Here is a 27,307-nt window from a genome sequence, read left to right on the forward strand (position 1 = left end):
CGAGGAGATAGGACAGAATACATCCCATCCTAGTACGGCGACTGGGATGGACCACCAGGCGGCGCAGTCTCCTATAATTAACTGAAGTGTGAGGCGACCGCGCTGTGCATCTCCGAGCTGATCAGCCAATTCTTGCAATATTTAAAATCACTATGAAAATTCCCCTGCATGTACTCTATATAGAAAAGGATGACTTGCTTCATCGACTTTTGCAACTTTTCAACTAGGAATTTTCAGGTCTAGCTAGTTGTTCAGGTCCAAACGCTCCAAGGCCCCTGATAGCGAAATGTCTGCCTGCGTTCATTGTGCTCAACGAAGCCGCTGAAGATATTTGCCTGCTGGGGGCCTTCTTCCTCCTTGATGTAACCGAGCTGGCAAGAGTTGTACTCTACCTTACGTTGTGACTCATAAAAGGTATCGTAAGACTCCTCTAGAGCATCTTTCAGTGTCTTGATATTACCCCCTGGGTGCAAGACACTCCATGGTTCTGTGCATTCGTGCGTCTTGCATGACTTCAAAACCATCATGAGAGTGTCCAAACGGGCCACAATTTGATCGAATGGACGGCCCGCAATTGAATAGTCCGATAGAAGTGACGCATTAAGGAAGTAGTTATCAAGTTGACCAGGATCGAGCTACCACAACTGTCAGATTTGAAAGTTTTTTTTTCTTTTGACGAGGCAAGACCCACCTTGACGTCGTAGTATTCCTTTTCACCAGTGCACCACACGGAGTAGTAAAGATTGTATTCGGGGCTCACAATGCGAAGGCCCTTGTAGGTGTTGTTGGTGGCGGCGTTCGATATGCCGAGCTTCTTGTCCGGAACATCGCCGTACTTGCCCCATCGCCCTTCAGGGAGAGCTTTGCCCCAGAATTCGATATTGACATGCTCAAAGCGAGTGTTATCTAATGTACCTGTTTCCTCCGCACTTAGTGGAATAGCAAGTCCATCGAAATCACTTCGTGTCTTTCCGGCAAGCCCTAGAATGGTAGGGGCTAGGTCCGTGTGGGAGGTCATCAGGTCTACAGTCCGACCTGCTGCTATTCCCGGTCCTCGGACGATGAGAGGGATGTGGATATCCGTGTCGTAGCCGGACTCTTTTCCCGGATGAAGCCCTACAAACTCGTGTTAGAAGTATGAAAGGCTATAATGCATGCATAATGTACTTACGGTGTTGTGAGATATGATACCCGTTGTCAGTTGTGTAGAAAACATAGGTGTTGTCGAGCTCTCCTTTGTCTTTTAGCTTCTGGATTAAGGTCGCAACCATTTCATCGACCGATTGAAGTGCCCGTAGACGGGCACGTTGAAACTCGTCATTATAGTCGATGACAGTACTATTTAGTAAAGGAAGATCCTTCATCCAAGAAACGCCATTGTGCTTTAACGTCCACTTATTAGCATATAGCCTAGTAATCCAAATATAACCGATTAGCTCCGCACCTTCTTCGGATTGAAGTTGTCAGTTCTCGGGATAATATAATCCTTGAAAAGATGCGCATGGCGCGCAGCACATTTGGGCGGCTGTACGTCTAATTCCTCTGGAGTTTTGAAGTGGCAGTTAGAATGAGGAGCAATAGGGGCGACTGTTAGAAACCAGGGATTTTTGTGTATGCTAGCCTCGTCGATAAAGTCGTACGCTTTCTGCGCAATAATATCTGGGGAATATTGCCCCTCGTAGCTAACTGGGGGCGCTCCGTTCCGAACCATGCTGCTGTTGTAGTACTCATAGGTGTAAGGGTCCACTAGGAAGTCACTACTAGTAAATCCTTCGACGTATGGTTTGTCGTAGTTGTCCACGCTGTGGGCATTCCATAGCTTTCCTGAGTAGTACGTGTTATATCCAGCCTGTTGCATCCACACTGGAAGGTAGTTCTCGTTGATTCCTTCCCGAACGACCTTGGGATAACCACCTAAATATTCATGTTAGGTTGCTAAAAAGAAACTTCTGGGGACTAGGTAACGAGTTCCTTCGCTTACCGTACGGTGGAAAGAGGTCAGTCACGTTAGTATTGTGCGCTGCACGACCAGTCCACAAATTTACACGCGACGGACAACAAATAGCCACGGTGCAATGGTGATTGGCATAAAGTGTTCCTTCGTTTATAATATATTTCTGGAGAAGGGGCATGTGTTGCTTGAATTGTTCATTAGTTGGCTCCTCATATCCTTTACGTCTCGATAACACTACCAAAGATTCCATATGCCAGTCTTGGTCATCAGTCAGGATGAAGAGGATATTAGGCCTTTTGGCCACAGCATTTGCAGTGGCTTGGACCACAATAATCGGTAACAGAAATAAAACCAACTTGGTTAGCGTCGAGCGGAGCATCATGAATTGTCTTAACTTTAGATGGTGAAATAAACAAAGGATATCTGGAAGAAGAGCAGCAAGCATAAAAAGAAAAATCAAAATTGGCAGTCTCACCCTGAAAAACCTCAGGAAATCCTTGCTTATTCGAGGCGAAAGCTATTCGTCATTAACCCCGCATCTATCGTTGTTAGTGAGTTCTAGGGAAGCTAGTGAAGCTTTCGGCAGCTCTACCGACTTCAACCGACTGCCGGAAAATTGTATGTATTACCTGCTTTGACTCCACCTTGGAGAGCAAGTTATAATCACTCCGTCTATTTTTCCACAGACGATTGAAGACGAATTCGCTCTTGGGGATATATCGCCCAAAACTATCAATGTGGCGGACGCTGGCAGTAAATGCAGTCGCGATCAGCTGTCCTATCAGTGAGCGATTAAATATTTCTCATACTAAATTTTGAAACACACTAATCTATATTTAGTACTCTCGACAGGCTCAACGGGCATAACCATATGTTTTACTCCGTGATCCTACTCGTCCGCCTGAGCCTCATTGAAGCGGCGACTCAAATAGGAAGCTCCCTGAAATAATATATGCGAAATTATCATACAGCCTCTCCTCAACCCAAAGCGAAAGTCACTCCTGCCGTAGCCCCAGCTTTGGAGTTCGCCAGTTTCCTCCGTCTGTTAACGTTGCTCATGTAGTCCTCTAACTTCTGTTCGTACCGCGCATAGTCTCGCTGGTACTTCTTCTGGTCTTTGTATTTTTCTCGAGAAGGTGGATGTGGCTTTATGCCATCGAAAAGTCCCGAGCCGAAACACATTTTGATTCAAATTTGTTTGTGGAAGAGTTGGTGAGGCTGGGTTTAACTTTGCTTGGAACAGGCTGAAGTAGAAGAAGGAAAATAATATTTGTGTAACTTTAATTGTGCTAGGGTGATTGATTTATAGGAAATTAACTAGCACAGCCTTCTTTTCCCCGAGTCTTGGCTTCGTCATAGGGTCCAAAAAAGGTGGCTGTGATACTTCGGGTTCTAGCAATCAGTATCTGTTCTCCACAGCACTGATCTTTTTTCCATCTATGTTTTGACGGGCCATTGTTCTCATATGGTCGGCGATTTCTGATGTCTTGAATTTAAATTGTATTTTTAGCACCAGAATCTTGAAATTTATGAGATAAATACGGGACTCTTAGCTATCGTCCATCACTAAGCAGCAGTAAGCAATATGTTCAATTATCGCTCAAGTATAAATAACAGCTTAATATATCCTCGTGTGCTCACCATCATATTTCCAGTCACCTACTTCACCATTCTAAAAACCAATGGAACCATGCGTCCGATTATAGATAAGAAACTGATGGGTGGGTGCCTGAGGTGTCAGCGCCCACCGCCGTAGATAGATAGGATTTCCCTTCTAGGAGATCATGATCAATACAACTTCACTACCCGTTCGTTTCCTTTCCATGATCTCTCTCCAGGTCTCTGCTGTGACGTCCGACGACCTCCCCTGAGTCGACCGGCCATCAGAAACTGTTCTCTGTCGAAAAAGATGGGGCCGACGAAGAAAAGATCTAGAAGCACCTGGTAGAGAATGGCTGCATTTTTGGCGCACATGCAAAGAACACTAGTGGGAGTATACACGATGAGATACCACAGATCAGTGATAATGGAGGGGGTGCAGAGGATCCTTCGCAGGGATTTGACTTATATTTACATGCTGAAAATGGTCCTTGACCAAAAGAGCCAGGTTGGATGAGCAGTTGACGATAGGTTGACAGGAGTAAGCTTCGTATTAAGGGTCGATATCTCCATTCCTGCAACCCACAGCCATATTAGGCTAGATTGGGATGCGCACCTGTTGTGAATTTTGGATCTAGCCTAAGAAAATACTATGAGAAGCTTTGGGAGAGCTTGGCCGAGATATCTAGACAAGGTCAAACCCGATTTTGCCGTAACATTCTGGCTGGCGCTTTCCCATTGGTACCGAAGACAATATCCATGCAGATTGACTTCGGGCGTACAGCAACCATTTTGGAGCTGTATATCGTGTCATGGATTCTCGTATCCTTTATGCAATAACGATATAGTGGTATAGGAGAAGCAGATACAATTTGTTTATCTGATCCAGATATTTGCCAGAATCTACCTCAATTCATGCAGTAACGAGGCTTTCACAATCTGCAAAAAGGAATCCCCTTCAGCCCTGTCATAAAATGCCTCATTATATGCCAGGTTCAAACAAAGCTGGTCTCGAAAGGTCCACACATGACACACGGATTGTCTATTGATCATATCTAAGCCGCCTGAGACTCGATCGATGCGAATTCCCCGCTCTGCAGTTCCCTTTGCTCTCGCCACAAACCTCTCGCATACGCCAAGGCTGCTGATGTCCACATCGGTCGGTGAAGGGATGTTCTTCGGCAGACTGCGAAGGAGGTTGCATAACCCAATAGCGTATTCGCGATGCGCCGAAATATATGCGTGACTCAGACCTTTGCGGTACTCGCCATGGTACGCCTTTGCTCGGTCTAACCATGATGACTCGGACGAAACAGGGAACATCCAACCTGTCGTGAAGATTGTGCTAGCATACTGGCGACCAGAGTATGGCTCTGGTAGGAACGGGCGTAAACTGTAACGTATCGTACTCGTATAGTGTTTGTTCTGATCATCAGCAGTAGCTAGCGCATAGTTGGCTCCGGCAATTGACGCATGTACTGCTGCTGTTACCGAGAGATTCCGAGCTTTGCAACCTTGTAATACAGCCTTTGTCTCTTGCTCAGTGAGATGAAGACGGCTAATGCACGTACCACCTGGGGAAGTCTCTGCTGGTGCGCGAGAGGCGATTCCGATGGCCCCAGCGGCATGACCAAAGCTTGCAACATAATTTTGGGATAGTTGCTTGTCTTGTTTCTCCGACGTTATAAAACTGGACGCCGCTTCCTCAACACACGGCGCTAAGCGGACGATCTCTTCACCCCATGGCAGAGAGGAAGTACCTCCGGCAGACTGCGCGGCTAGGTCAAGGAAGTCGTCCATCAGAATCAAGCCACCAATGCCATCGGTTCTCCAGTGTTGCGAGCGGCCCAATAGCTCACCCGTTTGGGGGAGAAAGGTCATAGTAGCATACGGAACACGTGTGGCAGATGCGATGACTTCATCGGCCGTCTTGTCCTCAATCACCTGAAAGGTTTCTGCCGTCCATTTCTCAAGTGCCGTAAGGTCGGGAATATCGTAGACATATTTGGTTTCGTCTACGATATAGGCGGCGATCGTGGGGTGTCTGAAACGCAAAGCCTTCCATGCCTCGCGGAAGAGAGAGGATTGGTGTTCTTTGGCGAGTGAGCCTAGCGGAGTCACTGAGGCGATTATGTTAATAGCCCAGTGCTCACGATTGAACGGACGAGCGGTATCACCAAGGATCTTGATAAATGTTTCATTTTCGCCGAGTGGACGTTCATATCGTTGTTCACTCACGTTGGACCATGACATATTAATTTGTTCGCTGGCCTTTGAACAAGAAGATTCCAAAGTTAAATAACATTATACCATCAAAATTATGATCAAAGATATCTACCTCGTTTTCTATATCCCCTGATCTCCAGGACGCCTGATACACAGGGCGCCTGATAGACAGGACGCCTAATGTCTATCATATGTGGGTCTATTAGGACGCCTTAGAATAGATACTCATTACGCAGACTAGACCTCCAGTCCTACTGAAACTGAACATACAGTATCTATACATACCTGCAATACTTCCATGGATCTATACAGCATACCCGCCCACTGTAGCCGGGCCCTCACCAGCGAGAGCGGTGAGGGCCCGGCTACAGTGGGCGGGTATGCTGTATTTCACGGCCCAGAAAAAAGTGGATCTTCGTGGGGAACAGTCGGTCTCCGACTCTAATCTCCGACTCGATCACCGAGTCAAGATTAGCCATTCCCGACCCTTGCTTGCTTTCTCTTTCGTGGTCCTCGGCCCGTCGCGGTTGTGACGACCGATATCCGCATCAGGCTGCGGATATCACCGTCAATGCCCGTCGCCTGCTTATGGTGGAGGATGGAGGGGTCGCGCTCTTTACTCTGCTCCGGGGTTTTTTATATGACTTGGAGTTCGTCAGTGAACTCTCTCAACTCACTACCAGCTGAACCGATCGACTCCCGACCTCAGCACCGCGTCGCGACTTGCTTCCAGCACAAACACAAAACCTTTCGATACAATTGAACCACCATCAACACTTCACCATGGACGAACCGACTCCCCCAACCGAGCTTGGCCGCCTACGCGTCCTCTCACCCACTGCCGGTGTGCGAGTCTCTCCCCTGCAGCTGGGTGCCATGTCCATTGGCGAAGCCTGGGCTGGCATGATGGGCGCCATGGACAAGGTTTCCGCATTCAAGCTCCTGGATGCTTTCTACGAAGCCGGTGGAAACTTCATCGATACCGCCAGCAACTACCAGAACGAACAGTCCGAACAATGGATTGGTGAATGGGTCGAGGCGCGCCAGAACCGTGACTCGCTGGTGCTGGCCACCAAGTTCAGCATGGACTACCGTAGCCACGCCATTGGCAAGGGTTCCCAAGCTGCCAACTTTGCGGGTAACTCCCGTCGCAGCATTCACGTTGGTGCCCGCGACTCGCTGAAGAAGCTGCGCACCGACTACATTGGTGAGTCTGCGACTCCATGTTATCGCTCACCTGAGAACTTGCTTGCTGACTTACATCACCTCCGTCAGATATCTACTATGTTCACTTCTGGGACTTCACCACCTCGATCAAGGAGGTCATGGACGCCCTCCATATTCTCGTTGAGCAGGGCAAGGTCCTATACCTGGGAGCATCGGACACCCCCGCCTGGATCGTGGCCGCCGCCAACACCTACGCTATTGACCACGGAAAGACTCCCTTCAGCATTTACCAGGGACGCTGGAACCTTCTGAACCGAGACTTCGAGCGTGACATCATTCCCATGGCCCGTCAATTCGACATGGCTCTTGCACCGTAAGTGTCCAATTCCCCCTTTGACAGAAATCCCCAAGGGCTAACCTGTGTTGTGAACAGCTGGGACGTTCTCGGTGGAGGTAAGTTCCAGTCCAAGTCCGAGCTCGAGCGCCGCAAGTCTGCCGAAGAAGGCCTGCGTGCCTTCGCCGGCCGCCCTCCCCACCAGACCGAGGAAGAGATCAAGGTCAGCGAGGCTCTGGCAAAGGTGGCATCCGAGCACGGCATCGAATCCGTCACCTCCGTCGCGCTGGCCTACGTTATGTCCAAGGCCGGCAATGTCTTCCCACTGATCGGCGGCCGCAAGGTCGAGCACTTGACGGACAACATCCAGGCCCTCAGCCTCAAGCTCACCCAGGAGCAAATCGAGTATCTCGAGAGCGTCAAGCCCTTCAACCCTGGCTTCCCGCACAACTTCATCCCCGCAGACCCGAATGTCACTGGTTCGTCATTCCTGATTGCGCGAACCAACGCCATTAAGTTCCCTAACGCCCAGAAGCCGACCTCTCTTTGAAATACCACTACCACTGGCATGATGATATGTAGCATAGAAAACAGGCAACAAGCCGGACCCATAGTTATTAGTCACCTTTTGGAGGGCCGCGTATTTAAATGATGAAGCACTGTGATTTTCTCAAGTGATCATGCTGATTCACGCCTTGATTGGCATGACATCTCAGATACCCAGATAGGACTAGTGGTCGGTCCACTTTTTAAGCCCTAAGGACGTGCCTTCCCCTTGACTGATACTAACTACTGTAGTGGGAGAATAGGGCGCACAATGGCATATCAGGTTCCTCTGCACAGGTTTATACATAACGGGCCATAATTCCTAAAGAGCATAGCATTTTAACATGCCAATCTATTCATAGGGCGCCATTAACTTGTTCCCAAGCACCCTGAGTGGAGCCTGCTCGCCCAGAACCGTAGTATGTGACCAAGGCTTCAATTCGGTCTCTCTACGAATAGTAGCAGCAAAGCAGCGGCTCCAATTCTGGCGTGGAAGGTGTTGACAGACATTTTCAATGGTTGATGAATGAACACTTTCAGCATGACCGCCGGTATTGTCTAATCCTCGTTAACATTCAACGCGGGAAAAAAGATAATGCGAGTTCGCTGGCTTAGGATCACGTTGACATACCAAAAACAGTGGCTAGCTGCAGCAATTGCCCGATGGCTGTGATTTTCCCCGTATCACGAAAGTCTTGATGTCGAATAATTGCTTCAGCAACACTCTCGGCCTGATCTCGAGGGGCAGCCGCATCCGGCGCTGATGAATCCGACGACTCTTGCAGAATATTCAAGGCCAATAAACCTCCATAGAATTCAAAGCTCAGTTTTGTTTTGGTCAAATTCTCTTCCGTCGAGCCAATATCATGCAAGAGACACGCGAGGAAGTAGGTCTCATCTGTGAATTCCCAGGAAGGAAAGAGGTACTTTTTTATCGCTAGTCCATAATGATAAACACGGAGTGAATGATTGTAGGTGGGTAATGGGAGATGAGACTGCGCGTAATCGTTTATACGCCGGGAGAGTGCTGTGTCTGGAATAGGGGTATCTGAAACTGGAATGAAGGGCGCTGCAGAGGGAGGCACAGCAGAGGACAATAGAACAGGTGCTGAGACTGCAACGGGAGTAAACCCATACAGAGATTCAGGTTTAGATGCCATGTTCTTCTTCGATGGAAATAAAGCCGATCTCTAAGAGTCAGGTGGTCTTGGGTATGTCCAGTGTGTTCGGACTGGAACTATGTTCGTACCGGATATGTGTTTTGAGGAGAAGTATCCTGCTTTATATAGGAGGGCCTAGCTTGGCCTAGACCACGTTCATGACAAATAATCCTAGTATCTGTTATTGATGTCGTGACTCAGGAAAGGGCAGAGGGGAGGGGTACTACTTCGGCTTATGTCGGAACTCCTGGTGTTACTTCCAGTATTTTCCTTTGTGAAGTAGATCGAAGGATCCATTAACGTTTTCCGATTATCCAGTTATATTGTCTGGAGCTACGTAGAATGATTTCCGCTACTTTCTACTATTAGGCGCTCCTGGAAGACAAATATCGACGATTCATATAGGCCAGAACCGTAAAACCTTATTTGGGCAGGCCCACACCAAACAACTTCTCTTTTCGGATGCCGAAGGTTCATTGGTGGAACGCCAAACCTTACCATAGATCCGTAAAATCCTATTTGGGAAGACCCACCCTACACAACCTCCTGGTTGGATTAGATCCATATCTCCCTAGAAATTGGTCAGCTTCGGCAAAATCACCGCCAAGGAACGCCACAGGGTGCTTTGAAGAGACCTTGAACCAAGAATTTGTGAAAGACCGACGTTTCTTTTATGCGCATTTAAGTATGGCCTGTGCAACCAATGCTCTGTCTTGTACATACCTGTCCCCGATGTTTTTGGCTGTGGTACTGTATGTTGCTTTTATTTCTTATGTCTTTGCCATCTCAATTACGGGTGAACAAAGAAAATGATTTGCATTTCCGACTGACAAAAGAAACATCAAACTCGGATTTTTGTTTAACTACAATAATGTAAAGAAAGACTACGTCCGCTTCTGACCACAATGGCTTATAAATTGTCACTTCTTCTTTCTTTGTATATGCATTTCCTACAAGCCTACCAGCTGCCTCACTAAGCAAATTCACTTGCTTAAACTCGATGAAATATCAGTTTCAAGGTTTGTTTTATCCGTGGATGAGTGCCAAGTCAAGAAATGAAACGAGTAAAGAATTCAATTTGAGTGCTATGGTCAACGGGAGATCCAAGCTGAGAAAAGGAAGAAGAGAAAGAGGAAGAGTCTCTACTATCTACAACAGTCCATGTCCCCTGTCATCATCTGTCAACCGCAGTCCTCAAACGTACTCTTCAAACGCAGTCGTCAAATGCGGTCCCGTATGTGAAGTTCCGTCACACGCGATCCCGTATGCGTAGTCCCGTTATGCGTGGTCACATTATCTCAAACACCAGAGAGTCATAGTTGATACCTGGTCTAGTCAGACATTGGATATAATAGCTTATGGCGAAACCTATGGCTCATAGTTGCCTGAAACCAAGTTCTCCTGCCGTTCCGCGCGGATTGGCAAGTTTTCGATGCATGAGTCCGAATAATTAGGATTGGAAACACGTTACCTTTCCGAGTCTTTCATTCCATGGGGAGGGGGGGGGGGTGTGTTGTTCTTTCAAAGTGTCCAAAATCAATGTATTGGCACTAGTTTAACAAAGTAGAATTAAAAGACAGAAATTCCCCCAAACTGAGCCATGATATTGACTAACCGCATACAGGAGTAGGCCGTTTTGGTCATTTTCCTTTCCCAACCGTGTCTCGACGGTCCTTCAAAACAGATACGTAGTGCCCTCTGTATCCAGTTTTCACCATCCATTCCTTAACGCTCTTCACTCTAGTTGGCAGGATGTCGTCCAACAGCTGATAATCTCTCTTCGTCAAATTATCTTTCCAGGTATTCCAAAACCCAGAATAGTTCTCTCGCACGGTCATAAATGAACCGTCGTCACAGCCGGCGGAGTAACCCAGTATGACATCTGGGTCCGGCCAAATGCCAAGCTGAAAGTATTTGTCCAAAGTAACATCTTTGTAGACTGCATTTATTCCGGTCACTGTAGTGAAGACTGTCGCGAGGTCTGTCCACGCAATATCCTCTGTGCCGACATGCAATTCGAGACCGTTACTCCTCGCGGGATTGTCAAGCAGCCATCGGGCATACTGTCCATAGTCCTCAAGATAGATTAACGGACATTTTCCATTTCCTAGAGGCGCTGTGAAGACCATCGTGCCCGGGTCATTCGGGTCTGGCAAAGGCCGCATGAACTCAGAGAGACCTTCCATGTATGGACAAGATGTCAGAATAGACCACGCCATCGGAGCAGTTGGCTGATGAGATATGAAATCGACCACTTTCCCTTTGCCGTCTAGATTGCCGGTTCGATATTTAGGGTCGAAGTTCCCGAGCTTGGAGGCATACTCAAGACCGGCGTAAAGAAAATGTTTGACGCCGAATTCACGAGCTAGCTCGTAAAGTCGAATGCCCCAGTATATCTCAGCCTTTTCGCCAATGGCCAAGCCGTTCGTATTGGCCCAGACGTAAGAGACACCTCTCATTGCCTCCCGAAGGGTGGGTTCGTGATAGGTCTCTCCCTCAAAAATTACCACTTCAGGAATTGCCGCCAGTTCAGTCGCTTCTTTCGAGGAAGAATTTCTGGTAAGGACACGAACGGCATATTTACCACAAGATGCCAATGCTAAAACTTCGTTAGCTATGTTCCCTGCTGGAAAAGATCGTAGGAACCTTTGACAACAGGTCCTCCCTGAGCACCAGTGCCACCAATTACCAAAACTATATTGTCTGACATGTAGAAGTTCACGGTCGTGATATATCAAGAAGCCTCTGGCGTGTTCTTCAATTCGATCGGAAAATAAGTTGATGAATAAATATGTCAGGTTTTTTTTAAAGGATGGGTACAACTGGACACTTATATAGGTTTTCGCTATCGCTATCGATGGATTACCGGGTATCCGTGAATTAGGGAAGTTCATGGGTCTGGACCAGTGATGAATCCAACCAGTTGCTTCAAATTCTGAGAAAGTTATTGATCTCCAAGCATAAATTGCGGCGGTCCAATTTTGGTCATTTGTCAGCCCACGGTTACTCATCTGACGATCCCTGCGAAGGGCAAAAGTTAACGCAGGCGTGATTTGTAATTCGCATTCCACTTGCCTTCTGTGCTACCGGGAGAGGTAACCTTCATGATTTGAAGTATTCGCCATTTCTATTAGATCGGCTTGAGCTCCTCTCGGGCTTTGCCAGTGGCGGGATTCTATGATGTAGCCATGCCAAGACCACCGATCCACTCACGGCGGCTTGGCGTCACACCGTCACCCAGAAACTCTAATCCACCCGGACTGGATTGACCTTGCCCGTTCCGAATGGAGAAGTTGTGTGGTGTGGGCCGTCCAGTGTGCAGAGACAGTCAATGAGACAATAGCACGCACCACGGAGTGTCATCAAACGGCACTTATTCCCGTCCTAGAACTTTCTAGACGAGACCTGCTTCCTCACGTATGTAAAGATTTTTCCATTCAGCCCCTACTCTAGTTCGGCACTTCCTAGTTCAAGAGACTTCAAACGTGAATGTTGTACGACGCGACTTTGTTGAGTTACGTAACCGCCGAATGCTTCGAGGCTTTGACATTTTGCCCTATACCCGTAAGGCCTGAGATTCACTCCAGAAGCACGTCTGTGATCTCCATTGCACGGGATCACAGACGTGCCTGTCTGTGATAAAATACAAAACCAAAAAAAAGACGAGGAATGCATTGGCATGAGCTACGAACAAATGAACCAGTTTCCTGATGCCTCTGCCAATGCGCATTTACGCCTGCATTTTCCACGCGACAATATCCTTACTCTGCGTCATACTGCACAAGCACTGACTGACCCTCTTGCCCTAAGGTCTCTGACTCGATTAGAAAATTCACGAAGAACGCTGCTGGTTCGGTCTGGCTCATATTGGCACTAATTCGGTGGTGACATCCCGGTACCTCGACCATGAACCGCTATGCTCGATCGGGGAGCTCAGCACGTTTCTCAGATCTACTCACAGAGCAAGCAGTGGGCACTCAAACGGAAAGAGCAAGTCACGAGGCGCCAGACATCATCCTGTACATTCCTAACGTCTTCCGTTACTAAAAATCCTTCTATTACCAATCATGTTGATCCCGCTTGTCTCTCTAGCTATGAGCCTTATATCCGGCTCGTTCTCTACACCACAGCAATATTCGGCATCCGAAACGCGAGAAAGTGAGGTTGAGTTGGTTGGCTTACTATTGCGAGAGTCCCAGATAAGCGAAGTAAGTCCAGAGGATGTCAACAGTGATCCCGATTCGCTTTTGGAATCTGACTCTCTGAACGTGGATGTTGCGTAAACGGATAGCCGCAAGCCTAGTCAAGGCGAAGAAGACATTTTGTAGTCAACAAACGAAGCTCCCAGCCGAAGTAAGGAATCCCTAGCGATGGCCTAGCCTCAAGAATATCCCTATCCGCTAGGTGGTGGGCAGATCAAGGGCAGTCTAGAACTTTACTGCGTTAACGAACAGCAAGAATTAGTTTTAGGTTAGAAGTCTTTCACCACTTTCTAGCCCATACTAGGTGCTAATTTGGCCGTATGCTTATTGTTATTTGCCAATTATTCCGATATCGGCATATGTGAACTACAATTAATCAATCCTCTTAACTTCTGGGGTCCATAAAAACCATTTGTTATAACATTTGCTGATCTGCTTCTCAATATATCAGAGCCAGCCATAGATTTTGAGTTGAATTCCCTATCTAATGAAGATCAGCCAATTAGGGTTCTGCTAGGCTTCTCAACACTAGCTAAGTTTTCTAGTGGCATTAATGGAGTAGGTACGTTTTACCTATTTTCCTAGACATTGTCAAGATTTTAAAAGCGACTTTAGAGTCTCAAGGGCTTATTTCGACTTCTCGAAAAGATACGCAACCTTATGCCACTACGTACTATGGCCGAGTTATGACATTTGACTCTAACAACAGTAGGAGCTACTTGAAAGAAAACACATCACTAGATAAATTGGAAACGAACCACATAGGTAATAGGCCCACTATCTGTTAAAACATTTCAATCTTGAACCTTCCAGTCACCTTCTAACTTCGGTCAACCAAGTCTTCGCTTTTACTACCGTTTTGACGTCGATACCGCCTTATTCTAATACGGCTGCTCTTCTAACTATATCTGATCTATAGCTACCTTTGTGCTCCCAAGTCGGGAGCGCCTCAACAATTGTGACAGCGCCATCACTATTGTCCGAGTCGCCTACGATTCCACAAGTAACGGAACAGCATCAAACATACATTCACCCACTAGCGTATACCATTCATCATCATTCTGAGTCGATTCGGCCTACTGATTTTAAGCCGGAAGTGAAATCCCACAAGTGCCCCTTATGCCCTAAGACGTTTGCACTGCCTTCGTCACTACGTAGTCATTCAAACATCTATAAAGGCTATAGGCCATTTCAGTATGCTCGAGTTGGCTGCGATAGATCCTTCTATACTAAAAACGGCAAAAAGCGCCATGAATGTCACTATTAGCAGACTCTAATCTTTTTGCAACCGAGACCGGAAGGTGCGACCCGTTAATGGAAAGTAGGTCGCTAGTGGACCGGCTGTTATGGGAGATGCGAAAACCGTTGTTGAAAAGTGATAATGATATTGTAACCAAAGACACTTGTTCTGTAAATAAAAATTTTGAGATCCCTGAGTTACTGTATCTTTAAACTAGGGTCCTTGGTAGTTATTAATGAGAACTCGTATTAAGATGAATCTCCGTCCATTAATTCTTTGATTCTCAGTTTTCTCGTCTCTCATGATAGATATGGCAATCAAGATCCATACGACTGGTGAGGAAGTTTCGTGGGATCTGCCCCGGCTCAGAGAGGTGTCAACTTCATTCGTGGTCTCTACTACCACTCCTAACTCCTTGCCTTTATCAAGGTTGAAAGGTCAGTAGAAAATTAAGGCGAAAATCAATAGGATGAAGGTAATGGCGGCCTGGAAGAAAAAAAAGACACATCTAACATCGGGAAGTATGACGAGCTCTTCTTCCGCTAAAGCCCCAATGTGCCAAATAACCCGGACCATCACGAAGCCTATGAAGCCACAAGGTCCAGCGTTGCAGAGCCAATATCAATCGTCGCCCACAAATCATTCGTCAAATGTCTAAATGGAGATAGTTTTACTCCTCAGGTCTGTTAAGTAGCCTGTAGACCCCTCACAAAAGACAATACCTACAAGGCTCCATTCGCTCTGGGACAGCGAATTGGACCCTGCACATGACCAAGCCATCGTTCGATTTGCCAGGTGGGGATTATATCAGCAGTGGAGATTGGCATTTGGATGCCTGATTCATGACCTAACGTTGAAAAAAAAATCTCGCCGCAGAGCCGGGGTTGGGAGGCGGTAACTAATGGTATATGAGGGTTACTCAAATGGAGGAGCAGCACTGTATTGCTCGCCTACGTGACTCAGCCTAATATCTTAAGTTATGATCTCCAGGTTGGGATACTATGGAGGCTCTAAGCCGGGAACGGCAAAACTAACCAAATGCAGTAATTCTCAGGCCCGCTGTTTACACCTAGAATATGAGGACCTGTGAAATTGACGCCGAAAATGGCCGGGTCTGAGGCCAAAAACGGCTGCCTTTCCACTCGTAGCACCTAGAGCGAGTCGCCGCTTAATCGACTACCTCCCGTTTGGCACCACTATTCTACACCCGCTGAGCACTTTTAATCACCCTCTTGACCTGATGGTAACTAACTTACTTGATGGACGGTTAGCCCCAATGGATCATGGGCCCTGGCTTAAAGTTCACTAGGACTGGGGCGGTGCGGTTCTGAGATAGGAGGGTTGCGGGTCTACGAGGGGCGGTTCGTGATTCAAAAATTTAGAACTGCCCCATTTCGAGGCCTATTCGGGGCAAGGGAATGCCCAAGTATGCACGGCGACGGTGGGGCTTGGGCGGAATGGGGTTGGATTCAAGCACGGGACAAAGGAGCAAAAGCGCCACACTCAAATCCTTGCGCAAATCATTTGAAGAGGACTCTACCAATTTTAGACTGCTTTCTCCACCTATCTACTTCTGGCGGCACAGCCGGACAGTCTGTTGATCGAAATATTAGTGGTGAAGATCAAGGGGACCGACCAGCCTCCGGTGTGGTGTCGTACATCTTTGAAATGGCTGCGGCATTATTTTGCGACACCTGTTCTGGATCACATAGGGAGGAATTCTAACAAACTTCGGTTTTCGGACCCGAATATCAAATACGCTAATCTAAATATGGCATAGTAGTATCCTTAGCTTCGCAGGATTGGGCTTGTACCTTACATGACATCAGCAGGACTCTGAACATTGTATTTTACACGAAACTGCTACCTCTTTGTGCCCCTCCTTACCTTCCGTCTACCTCAGCTCATTTACCGTTGAGCGAATACCTTTGCAATGCTCCTTCGTTTACCAAATGAACTACTGCAGTACATCGCAGAGGATCTGGAACTCGCGCGCCACATAAATGCTTTTGCTCGAACAAATACCTACCTTTACAATCTCATAAATCCCTATCTTTATCGTTATGATATACAACAACTTGGAAGTTCGGCATTATCGTGGGCTGCAAAACATGGGCAAGAAGCAACAGCTCAAAGATCGCTAGATCTAGGAGCTCATGCCCAATCTCTATCTAAATCTAATGAATCGCCGCTGTTACTAGCGGCACGAAATGGGCATGAGGCGTTAGTCAAGCTACTACTCGCAACAGAGGGCACCAATCCTGACTCCCAAGACCCTAACGGACGAACACCCCTATCATGGGCGGCTGAATATGGCAACGAGGCAGTAATCAGGCTACTGCTTGGCACGGAAAGAGTCAACCCACATTCCCACGACTTTAACGGAAGGACGCCACTATCGTGGGCGGCAATGAATGGACATGAAAAAGTGGTCAAGCTACTGCTCACCATGGAGGGCATGAACCCAGATTCCCAGGATTTTGGCGGACAGACGCCCCTATTGTGGGCGGCAATGAGTGGACATAACGGGGTAGCCAAGCTACTGCTCAGTTCGAATGGTGTCAACCCTGATTCCAAGAATTCCAATGGAGAGTCATCACTATCGTGGGCGGCACGTAACGGGGATAAAGCAATGGTCAAGTTGCTTCTCACCACGGAAGGCGTGAACCCTAACTCCCAGGATTCTGACGGATGGACACCACTATTGTATGCGGCCGTAGGAGGGCACGAGGCAGTAGTCAAGCTGCTGCTCGCCACAGAAGTCGTCAATCCAGACTTACAGGCTTATAACGGACGGACGCCGCTATCGTGGGCGGCAGAAGAAGGGCACGAGACAGTAGTCAAGCTGCTGCTCGCCACAGAAAACGTCAACCCTAACTCCCAGGATTCTAGCGGACAAACGCCACTATGGTGGGCGGCAGCATTCGGGCACGAGACTATAGTCAAGCTACTACAATGAGGGTGACAATGTAAATTGTTACAGAGGTTTTCTTTAATGCCATCTATTGCGATGAAACCGCTGCGAGATTCTATGGACAATTCCTATAAGCCCAAACAATTCCAAGTGAGCAGGGATTGTTGAGAAGTAGATCGGATTCTTATCACTCTGTTGGAGTCCGAAGGTCCCAACGGCCCCAATAGAAGGATCCTCCTGAGCAATCCACGTTCTCCACTCCTGGCCTAGGCACTCCAGTAGTCTAAGCTTTGATAAATACGTAAACAGTAAACCGTAACCTTTATATGCAAACATTAGTTTTGAACTATATTTATCCCTGATCGCACTGTCGCGGGCCTAACTCACCAAGCAGCCAAGGTATAGTTATGCCGCCTTCTGGTTCACGACAGCAACGTCAGATTGCGCTTATCCACTAATATGAGGAATACAATGGCTAATGGTTGCTTTAAGTACAAGCAGGTTCAAAATGATTACCTGCACTATCTAGCACCTACAGTGTCAGAGTCAATAGTGTAGCGGTTGAAGGACAGGATTCTTGCAAATACGGCCCACCATAATTTAGGGCGATAACATGATCAGCTTATTAGCGTTAAAATCAAGAGACTACGTTTCATGACCGAAAGGAACAAAATGGGGGCCATATTCAAAACCGAACTCGAAGCCACGACTGACCAATTTTTCAAACCGATTTAAGCCGGAAGCTTTCCATTCTTTCTGTTGTCCTTCCCTTCCTTCTCTCAGTCTGAACATCAATCCAGAACCCCTCGTCAGAACCATCGATACAACAATACGGATATGTATATCCGCTCAGTGAAGTTGCTGGTGGTCATCGCGGCGTTTTCATTCTGTTTATCTGCTTCGGCTAGAGCTATCCATGCCTTAAACCCTGGGATTGAAAGGACAGCGAGAGACATCGGATACCGTGGTGAGTGCGCTACAACTTTAAGATACTCGTTACCTTGAGTCTAACATCTCGTGGCTTTCATATAGAACCAGTCTATAATTCCAACGGCCATCTAAGTTCGCGAGCCAAATCCGTGCGGGAAACATTCTTAGACTTTCCCGAAGTGTCCGATGTGGACATAGAGAAAAGAGATCAACAATTGTCTTGGGATGAAGCCATACAGAAGGGGAGAGCCTTTTGGGCGAATCTCCAACGTTATATCGCTCTTGCCAACCCTCCTGCGGGTATCAAGTACCCAAGCAGACGGCTGAAGCAGTATGAGACTATAGAAGACAAAACAAACGTACGCCCGCCTAATGTTATGGTTGCTCCCCTCGATTCGGACGGGGTGAACACGGGAAGAGGCTGGGAGTATATTGATGTCCGGCAAGATAACATAGGGACATCGACCTATAAAAACTACTATTATTTTGATACTTCTTTGCAAGAAGGGATCATTCTGGCCGATCATCAGACTCGCGGAGCAAATGCGCTTCTCCCTTGGTCCGAAGTTGCCTTCCAGCAGTACAAGGCCTTCCCAGGCAGCGTTCTTGACAGACTGAGATACATATACAGGGTTACCATCTCCACAACGAGCACTACAGACATCATGGAGGAAGCAGTCCGCCGAGGGGAATACCAGAAACAGTATGAGGGGTGTGGCGGCACCTGGTACGGTTTTCGTCCTGGGAATCCCCCCTCGGACTCTTTCCTCGCACTTCTGGGCTCCAAAAATGGCCGCGGAGTTGCCCATATGCTCATTGACCACTGCGCTGAATTAGGCAAGAAAAGCATTAGAGAAATCCAGGTCAATTTGGATATCTCGTCTATGAAGTTTGTCCTGACAAGGTAATGGTCGATTTCTTATTGAGGCAGGGAATGATGTGGCCTTCGGTGCTGTTAACCAAATGAAGAGGAATGCGCACCCTGTTTCGCGCTGGGACAGCTAGCCTCAATGCAAATTTCTTCCAATCGATATATGACTGCCCTACCCCATGGGGGTAATTCTAGTCCGTCCGACTGGATTAGACTTCGGCAGAACCCATCGGACCCATTACCCGACCCGACCCAACCCGCAAATGGGAACCCGAAGGTGTTGAAGACTCACTTTTTGTGGGACTTCAACACCGACTTTTAAGTTTTAACATCATTGTAGACAACCCTTAAGCACCCTGCTTTACCCCCTGTTTCTTGTACTCAATGTGAATGGCTGACTAGAGTAGTCACTAGACCCTAGCCGTTTTCGTTTCTGGCCTGGTTCCTAAGAGCTCACAACTCCCTAGGAGCCGGCCGCTAGCTCCTAGGAATAAGCTCCTCGCCAACACTGTAATCTTAGTATCCCTGTGACGTTGAGCGTTTGGCTGCGGCCACAACATCCGCTAGTACTTGCACAAAAGCTGTGACGTTGTACACTCTAGAAGGCTTCTGATAGATGCGCCTAGTGGCAACAAAGGAAAATCCTTAGTGGTTACATCTGAGCACAGATGGCTCTAGCCGCTCCATACCAGTATACAACAATAGATAGGCGATTTCATCTTACTGCTCTCACCCTCGTAGCTCTCTGAAGTCACATGAACATATTAAAAGAGTGTGTAAAAAATCCTGGTGTTTGTTATCACTTTGCTATCAGATGAAAAATAAATAAACAGAATCCTAATGCCGAGAGACTGCGTCAGGCAGCTGGTGTTATCGATAGAGGCTCTGTCAACGCACTGGTGGTCAAGTCTTTTCTTTTCGAAGAGGCAGGCGGAACACGCTTGGGCGTATGCTCGAAAAAGGAACCGGGGACAAAAGGTTGTGATTGGCGTTGTTAGAATGGGAGAGCTGTCATCTTGAAACCTTTTAGATTATTCTATTCAGAATAGAATCATGAAATTTTGATACTTCAAGTCATTGACTCAGTTCATGGTTTTAAATGAACATACATACTAATTTTCAGTTATCGTTACGCCATAAATAATCATGATAAATTACTCATATCCCATGGAATATTCTGGTTAAGGTAACCAAAGTTGTACCAGCCGCAGAGGTCATCGATAGACCCCAAGGAAGGAAGCATGTCGAGACTTTCACTCGATGTATCAGCATCCGATCCCATGCTTCCCTGGCCCTCGCCTGTGGAAAGAGGCGGTACTTCGCTGGACTTTGCACTGTCGCTCGGTGCTTTGGATACCAATCCCAAAACATGATGGGCGATTGTCTGAATCTCTCGCATATTTCTCGCGGTTCTCGGCCACACTTCACCTAGTTCTTTGAGGCATCCAATTGTCATTCGGATCTGATTCCTCGCGATCATCATATCTTTTCCTTTCAACAGGAAGTTGCATGCTGACAGCAACGCAAGCGTGCCTTCGCTAATCATGCAGGTGACAAAGGGCGTGTGGTGGAATTGCCGGACCGGCAACGCCAGGAGACGTATCTGGGCCTCGACTGAACGTAAGACGCGCACAGCGTGAACATTTATGAGGTCTGGTGTAGGATTATCTGGTGGCGGCTCTCGAGCGCAGCTTGAGATGTCTTCCACGGGGTTAAATTTGAGGTCCGAGAATGGTCGGTGTAAGCCGATTGTTGCTCTGTAGATTTTTAGAGTCGCCCTCTTGCAGCTATTGGAGAAATATCACTAAGACACTTACACATGAATGAGCAAATGGGCCTGGAACATGAGCTCATTGATCTCTCCCGTTTTGCTCATGACTTGCTTGCGGCTTTTCGGCAATAAAAGGAGCCACCCATTCAATATCGAGTCGGCAGTTTGAATCACATGCATTGAGTCTTCCTTAATTGCAATCTTTGGGGCCGTGGATATTGCGAATGCTGTGCATCGTACAGCGCCAATGAGATATGCAAAGGACGAGAACTCAAGATTATCTGGAGCAAATTCACGATTTTCCCAATCTTGTATGGTTTTCGGTTCTGGAATATCCTGTGATGATGTCAGCTAGTTATCTGGAAATGGGCGTAGGATTCCATCGGCTATACATACCCCCGACTGGTATTCTTTCTCTTCGCAAGGCAAGTCCACTGTAGATTCTATATCTACAACTTGGAAATTCATGGTTCCTTGAGTTCCCGCATAGTAGGCATCCACGATGTACAGGCTCCACCATGTTCTCCTCCAGCATTCCTGTAAGATGGGATCTCCGGCTCCTTGTGTCGTCGAGAATTCTTGGCGATTCATTTGCAAGTCAATGGCTAAGCGAGTTGCCTGGTCCATTTGCGATTTGCCTTCAATTTTGTAGTCATACCAAAATAGAGCAACTGAATATAGGAGGCGACACTGGACCATGATTGGGTCTGTTGGTGGTACTTGGGAGAAGCAGGACTCGGCATAGTCCTTCAGTGAGGCTGACCATTGTCGTGCATTATAGAGATATCCAACCAGGCGAATAATGGCTATCAGTGGCATAAGAGTATTTTGCTTGCTCTGATCCTGATATAGTCTCATCAGGTGCTTTTGTGGAGGCAGGAATGGGTGGAATGTATGGAAATTCTCGAAGTAGGAGTTGATCAGGGCATCATTCAAGAGATTGTGAGGCAAAATTTGAGTGGCCAGTGGCGATGATGTGCCGGATGTTGCATCCCCAGTACTGATTCCGTCGAGCAGACGATGGCCATTGGATGCGTCCGTCTCAATTCCTTGAGACGGCAATTCTAGTCCTTGGCCTAGCTGAAGATCTATCGGGTATTGCGGACTAAGTTCTTCGATTACCATAGTATGGGCTGCAGCAGCTAATCGTTTGCGCCGCTCTGCGAGGGCTGCACGATCTAGCCCACCACGACGCGATTGGGCATACTGGCACTGCTTGCCCACCTCAGCGCAGCGACTGCAGCACGGTCGCTTCCCGTCGCACTTTAAGTGGCGCGAGCGACAGGGTAGACACGCAAGTGACGAGCGCGTTGCTCTGTTATTCTGTATTGGCGTCTTTGGATCCATGAGGGTGGAATGAGGTGAGATCTCGTCATTAAAGACGGGTAACAGTTGGAGCGCGGGTACTCGGGTATCCGCGGACCCACCGGGAACCCGTTTTTTACTCCGATCTATGGGACCCCGAAACGCCACAGAGCATCGAGAAATAGCCGACTAGATGGCCGATAATTCTAAACGAGAGATCTATAAAATGGAATAGAAAGACCTAGATGATATTCTTCACTCATCCTCCCTGGAACACAGTTTGGTTGCTATTGACTCGACAAATCATTTATTACCACCCTCTTGCCTACCCCTTGCTCCAGACCTCGAAAATAATGGCCAAAAAAATTGTCATTATCGGTGCTGGGTTCGCTGGTGTTTGGAGTGCACTGTCGGCCAAGCGTCTCCTCGACCTTCGAAGCCAAAATAATGGCATTGAAATCCTCGTCATCGCTCCTGAGCCCTCCTTGGTCATTCGTCCGCGACTCTATGAGGCGAATGCTTCCGATATGACCCATTCTCTTGGAGCTGTCTTTAAGGAAGCAGGAATTCAATTCCTTCAGGGCATGGTGGAATCTATCAATTCCAATGCGCAAACTCTCGACGTCCGGTCTACTTCAGGTGCCCAATCAACTACCAGCTACGACCGCCTCATTCTAGCAGCTGGAAGCGCCGTTGTCCGGCCTAAGAGTATCCCTGGGATTCAGCAATACGCATTTGACATTGACTCGCTGGAATCTGCAACGAAGCTCGAAATTCATCTGCAGGATCTCGTTTCACTTCCACCAAGCCCAGCTCGCAACACCATTGTGGTGTGTGGTGGTGGTTTCACGGGCATTGAGCTAGCAACCGAACTACCAAAGCGCCTTGGCCATATCAAAGATTATCGCATCATTCTGGTTGAAAACTCAGACGAAATCGGCCTAGCGCTTGGACCGGGACCTCGCCCTGTCATTACTCAGGCCTTGAAAGACCTCGGAATAGAGGTCAAGGCTGGGTCTCCTGTTGCAGGAATTGACGCTAACGGCGTTTCCCTTGCTTCTGGTGAGCGTGTTGAGACAAAAACAGCTATTTGGACTGCCGGAGTAAGAGCAACACCCCTGACGCAGCAGTTCCCCGCTGCTAAAGACGGATTGTCTCGCCTTCATGTCGACCAGCATCTTCGAATTCCTACAATCGAGAATGCCTTCGCCACGGGAGATGCTGCGAATGCTCTTGCCGATACGGAAGGCCATTATGCCCTAATGTCCTGCCAGCATGCTCTGCAACTGGGTCGCGTGTCGGGTCATAATGCGGCTGCGGACCTTTTGGGTGAAACAATGATCGAGTACTCACAAGCCGCCTACAATTGCTGTCTAGACCTTGGCTCCTGGGGTGCTGTTATCTCTAGCGGTTGGGATAGGAAGGTCAAGATTACTGGAGATGTAGCAAAAAGAGTGAAATGCTATATCAACCAGCAATTGATCTATCCTCCCCATGATGCTCAAGAAGCTCTGGCTTTGGCGAACCCTAATTGGCCCGACTCTGATCAGCTATTTGAACAAATGCTGCGAGTTGTCGGTTAGGATTCTATGGCATAATACAACACAAGATTACTATGTGATGAGGTTGGTTGATTGATTGACTAAGTCGAAATCGAAAGAAATCTGTCAATGATTGGAATTCCTACAGGTCACATGTAGGGACTTTAACCCTCATCAATATTTCATGTTGTGTATTACTCATTTACTACATAGTACGCTCTCTAAACTGTCGGGCATTCCCAGATTTATCTGAATTAGAGATTTATTTCTTCGTGATGTACAATTCCATGTGGGACCCTCGTACGTCTAGATTTCGACAAAATCTCCCATATTCATCTTTGTTTCTCGCGCTGTTATTTGTGTATCTATTCTCGCATTCTAATATATTTGAAGATCTTCATAAAGTTTCTTCAAACACGGTTCTCCAGAAATTAATATCCATCAACCGAGCGTGGCGAATGGACATAGTAAGCTGTAGTTCTCATCCATGATGAAACTGTGTGCTCTCTCGTCCAGTCTCGTAGCCATAGTTTTTTAATCCCGAACCTATTGACATTTCATCGTACTCGCGCAGTAAGTTTCAAACTTTTCTGCTAGCTGACTACTTTTCCTACTGCGTAGCAAACAGAGTATCAAAGTTGGGGTGGAATACTATACAAAAGCATGGCATAAGTCTTGATCGTCGCTTGTTATGGGCGGTGTCAGAGCTGCACCGAAGGCAGGCTGACCATCGAAGCAGAACCGCGAATTCCATAAAAGTGGTTCGTCGGTTGCGCTCTTTGTCTTGCCTGCCTTCATTTTCAACCTGTTTGCGTCTTTCCCCTGCTTTCAGGGAGAGCGATTTGTAATCTAGGGAGCTATCGTCGGCCATCGACTTGTGGTCGGAAGGGGGAAGCAATACTTTGAGACAGCCAAGACATTTCGGACGCGACTGGTGCTTGATCAAACTGACTTATCAGCAGATTACGGCTTTCGGCAGATATATTTTTCCGGTGATGACGTAACCCTAGTAGATGCATCTTACTGTAGACCAGGAGAGAATACTGTACAGCCCTCGTGATCCGTCCTGCGACCTGTATCTGAAACCCAAAAATAAATTCGACATGGAATGAATGGGAGGCACAAGGTGTATTGATGAGAAATGGGAAGAAGAATCCTACAGACACCTAACTGCCCAGCTCATAACCCCAGGGAGGAATTGTAGTGGGTGCAAACATGCACTTAAAAGTCTAACATGAATAGGCTAACCGGGTATCCGATCCACCTGTGGGGAAGACTGCGTATATATCAGACCGGCGCCACAGCCCTTGATATGCGATTTATCTTATCCGGCCATACCCATTTCTTCCGTAACGCTCGGAAGACTTGTTGATGTGCTAGTAGTCTAAGATGCAATTGTTTCGGCAGTATACGGAAAAAATGAGGGAATGTTAACAAACTAAACTAAATCAAGGATCATGCGCGGTACGAAGCCAGCGAACTTGCCATGCGAACGGCCACGCAGCTAGGGGTGGTCTGTGAAGGATCGGAGAAACCAGGGAAAAGGGGAGCAGGGCATCCCGTATCCTTTTCATACCCGGATCTGCGGACGAGTCGGCCAGATTTCGCCACCCCCAGCGAAGTTAGCCGGCTCAACACTCTCTTACAAATCTGAATTTCTTTGATGGCTATTTAAACGAGGCTGGGAGTCTTTACCCTATCTAACCTTCAATCCCAGCAGGCGATGCTATATATAAGTAACAGCCTCCTCCGTAATCGATTACAACTCGTACCTTTCATATTTGCCCATGGTCATAGGATACCTTGCACTACACTGAGAAGAAACCACCTCGCCAGTATGGGTATCAAGACTAACGTCACGCTTTACACCGGATCAACACCAAATGGGATCAAAGTTCCGATCTTGCTTGAGGAACTTGGGCTTGAGTATAAGGTACGAAAAGACACTTTCCCCTATAACTGGTAGGAGAGAACGTCAGGAAGCTCACGGATATTCCCTTTCCATAGCTATACCCTGTCCAAATGAGGGCCAATGAGCAAAAACAGCCTTGGTTCTTAGAGATTAATCCTAATGGGCGGATCCCCGCCATCACGGATATATGGACCGATGGACAGCAGATCCGTGTCTTTGAAAGCGGAGCCATCCTCGAGTACATTGTTGACCGGTACGACAAGGACCACAAGTTCTCTTATCCAAAGGACTCTCGTGATCAATGGGAAGTTAAGAGTTGGGTTCGTTCATGGTCCTCCTAGAACTATATGCCCCAAAATTATTGACACCGATATGTAGCTCATGTGGCAGATGGGTGGCCTAGGGCCTATGCAAGGACAGCTGGAGCATTTTAAGAGTTGGTTGCCAAAGAAGTGAACGCATAGCCGATCAGATCCTGACTGGATGTTTGCAGGATATGCAGCGGAGAATATTGAGTATGGTATCAACCGCTACCTTAATGAGACTCGTCGCCTCTATCGTACTATGGATACCCACCTGGCTAAGTCTCCTCATGGGTTCCTCGTCGGTAACCGCCTCACCATTGCTGACATAGCTTGCTGGGGCTGGATTTCTAATTACGGTAAATTGTCCCTCTTTTTCGTTATATGGTTTCGGTCTTCGTATGTAGCTAATAATGAAAATGCAATCCGATCCAGCTTTGGATGGCGTCTATCTCGATGAGTTTCCTGATCTGGAAAAGTGGCTGGACAATCTCTCGAAACGCCCAGGCTTCGAGAAAGGCCGTCAGGTTCTGGCGCAGCACACTCTTTGACAAGAGAAATTCAAGCAAAAAGTTGGGTCTGGAGGTGTTAGGGAAAGAACGATTGCTAGCAGATGGTGCGGCTTGCTCGGTGTATGCGGTCCGAAATTTTAAACGAACCTACGTACCATACCGCTATCCTTGGCCTAGTTGGAAGCCAGTTCATCAAAATTGTAGATATGCTTTGGCTCAATTTGGTACTGCTGTAGCACCACATCTAGGCGATGGAAAAAATCCTCAATACAACAAGCACAAATAATGTATATCACCGGGGTTCCTATGTTTGCCCTATTAAATTCTTGACAAGCCGCCGGGTAGGGGAAGCCTGCCCACTGCCAGTTCATGGCGGGGCCCGGGCTCAGCCCGCACGGGAATACCCAGGGCTTTGTCAAGGTCAAAGACGACCATTGGCTTGACGTGGTTATGTCGCCGACCAGACTTAAACTCAAAACTTTCTATTACCCAAAGAGGAAGTTATCTGGGGTAGAACAGAGATTAATAACTGGCTTCTATGCGGGCTGCACGTCTGTTTAAAACGAAGCAGGATGTGGTGGTGGACATGCATGGACCCACCCAACCTAACTTCCTTTCTAGTTAAGCCGGAACCACCGGAAACCACCACTATCGGCTTCATTTTTATTCAAATGAGTTCAGCCCACCTCATATTGTCCTATTCAAATGGCGTCCAATTCAGTAATAGCGAGCTTAGAATTGCGTAATGATTCAGCCCCTTAAACAGTTGTCTTCCTTTCCAATGCCCTCGGCATCTAGCAGTATTGAGAGGGCTGATAGTA

At 47.5% G+C, this 27,307-nt stretch overlaps 12 protein-coding genes across 12 annotated transcripts; 5 read left to right on the plus strand and 7 right to left on the minus strand.

Annotated features, from left to right (window-relative positions):
• Nucleotides 1-251: 251 nt before the first annotated feature.
• N7510_000144 (sulfatase family protein) lies at nucleotides 252-2,336 on the minus strand (the record flags this gene model as incomplete). The annotated part of the gene is made up of 5 exons (XM_056972074.1): nucleotides 252-635; nucleotides 692-1,116; nucleotides 1,172-1,382; nucleotides 1,445-1,914; nucleotides 1,982-2,336. 5 exons carry the CDS (start codon nucleotides 2,334-2,336, stop codon nucleotides 252-254), a joined length of 1,845 nt encoding a protein of 614 aa, XP_056837191.1.
• Nucleotides 2,337-2,932: 596 nt separating this feature from the next.
• On the minus strand, nucleotides 2,933-3,136 carry N7510_000145 (uncharacterized protein; the record flags this gene model as incomplete). The annotated part of the gene is made up of 1 exon (XM_056972075.1): nucleotides 2,933-3,136. One exon carries the CDS (start codon nucleotides 3,134-3,136, stop codon nucleotides 2,933-2,935), a length of 204 nt encoding a protein of 67 aa, XP_056837192.1.
• A 1,320-nt stretch (nucleotides 3,137-4,456) lies between these two features.
• N7510_000146 (uncharacterized protein) lies at nucleotides 4,457-5,806 on the minus strand (the record flags this gene model as incomplete). Its single annotated transcript, XM_056972076.1, has 1 exon — nucleotides 4,457-5,806. The coding sequence occupies one exon, from the start codon at nucleotides 5,804-5,806 to the stop codon at nucleotides 4,457-4,459; it is 1,350 nt and encodes a 449-aa protein (XP_056837193.1).
• A 756-nt stretch (nucleotides 5,807-6,562) lies between these two features.
• On the plus strand, nucleotides 6,563-7,830 carry N7510_000147 (Aldo/keto reductase; the record flags this gene model as incomplete). Its single annotated transcript, XM_056972077.1, has 3 exons — nucleotides 6,563-6,986; nucleotides 7,055-7,319; nucleotides 7,380-7,830. 3 exons carry the CDS (start codon nucleotides 6,563-6,565, stop codon nucleotides 7,828-7,830), a joined length of 1,140 nt encoding a protein of 379 aa, XP_056837194.1.
• Nucleotides 7,831-8,178: 348 nt separating this feature from the next.
• Nucleotides 8,179-8,986, minus strand: N7510_000148 (uncharacterized protein; the record flags this gene model as incomplete). The annotated part of the gene is made up of 2 exons (XM_056972078.1): nucleotides 8,179-8,390; nucleotides 8,458-8,986. The coding sequence occupies 2 exons, from the start codon at nucleotides 8,984-8,986 to the stop codon at nucleotides 8,179-8,181; spliced, it is 741 nt and encodes a 246-aa protein (XP_056837195.1).
• A 1,640-nt stretch (nucleotides 8,987-10,626) lies between these two features.
• On the minus strand, nucleotides 10,627-11,445 carry N7510_000149 (uncharacterized protein; the record flags this gene model as incomplete). The annotated part of the gene is made up of 1 exon (XM_056972079.1): nucleotides 10,627-11,445. The coding sequence occupies one exon, from the start codon at nucleotides 11,443-11,445 to the stop codon at nucleotides 10,627-10,629; it is 819 nt and encodes a 272-aa protein (XP_056837196.1).
• A 4,916-nt stretch (nucleotides 11,446-16,361) lies between these two features.
• On the plus strand, nucleotides 16,362-17,387 carry N7510_000150 (ankyrin repeat domain-containing protein; the record flags this gene model as incomplete). Its single annotated transcript, XM_056972080.1, has 1 exon — nucleotides 16,362-17,387. One exon carries the CDS (start codon nucleotides 16,362-16,364, stop codon nucleotides 17,385-17,387), a length of 1,026 nt encoding a protein of 341 aa, XP_056837197.1.
• Nucleotides 17,388-18,649: 1,262 nt separating this feature from the next.
• On the plus strand, nucleotides 18,650-19,180 carry N7510_000151 (uncharacterized protein; the record flags this gene model as incomplete). The annotated part of the gene is made up of 1 exon (XM_056972081.1): nucleotides 18,650-19,180. One exon carries the CDS (start codon nucleotides 18,650-18,652, stop codon nucleotides 19,178-19,180), a length of 531 nt encoding a protein of 176 aa, XP_056837198.1.
• Nucleotides 19,181-20,287: 1,107 nt separating this feature from the next.
• Nucleotides 20,288-22,261, minus strand: N7510_000152 (uncharacterized protein; the record flags this gene model as incomplete). The annotated part of the gene is made up of 3 exons (XM_056972082.1): nucleotides 20,288-20,900; nucleotides 20,961-21,250; nucleotides 21,311-22,261. 3 exons carry the CDS (start codon nucleotides 22,259-22,261, stop codon nucleotides 20,288-20,290), a joined length of 1,854 nt encoding a protein of 617 aa, XP_056837199.1.
• Nucleotides 22,262-22,572: 311 nt separating this feature from the next.
• Nucleotides 22,573-23,802, plus strand: N7510_000153 (NAD(P)/FAD-dependent oxidoreductase; the record flags this gene model as incomplete). Its single annotated transcript, XM_056972083.1, has 1 exon — nucleotides 22,573-23,802. The coding sequence occupies one exon, from the start codon at nucleotides 22,573-22,575 to the stop codon at nucleotides 23,800-23,802; it is 1,230 nt and encodes a 409-aa protein (XP_056837200.1).
• Nucleotides 23,803-24,370: 568 nt separating this feature from the next.
• N7510_000154 (yqcI protein) lies at nucleotides 24,371-24,631 on the minus strand (the record flags this gene model as incomplete). Its single annotated transcript, XM_056972084.1, has 1 exon — nucleotides 24,371-24,631. One exon carries the CDS (start codon nucleotides 24,629-24,631, stop codon nucleotides 24,371-24,373), a length of 261 nt encoding a protein of 86 aa, XP_056837201.1.
• Nucleotides 24,632-25,597: 966 nt separating this feature from the next.
• N7510_000155 (glutathione S-transferase family protein) lies at nucleotides 25,598-26,525 on the plus strand (the record flags this gene model as incomplete). Its single annotated transcript, XM_056972085.1, has 5 exons — nucleotides 25,598-25,693; nucleotides 25,768-25,992; nucleotides 26,051-26,108; nucleotides 26,166-26,333; nucleotides 26,410-26,525. The coding sequence occupies 5 exons, from the start codon at nucleotides 25,598-25,600 to the stop codon at nucleotides 26,523-26,525; spliced, it is 663 nt and encodes a 220-aa protein (XP_056837202.1).
• Nucleotides 26,526-27,307: the final 782 nt, after the last annotated feature.

The sequence above is a fragment of the Penicillium lagena genome, assembly GCF_028827675.1.
Source record: "Penicillium lagena strain IBT 129212 chromosome Unknown utg000001l_segment0_segment0, whole genome shotgun sequence".
Taxonomy (NCBI): Eukaryota; Fungi; Ascomycota; class Eurotiomycetes; order Eurotiales; family Aspergillaceae; genus Penicillium; species Penicillium lagena.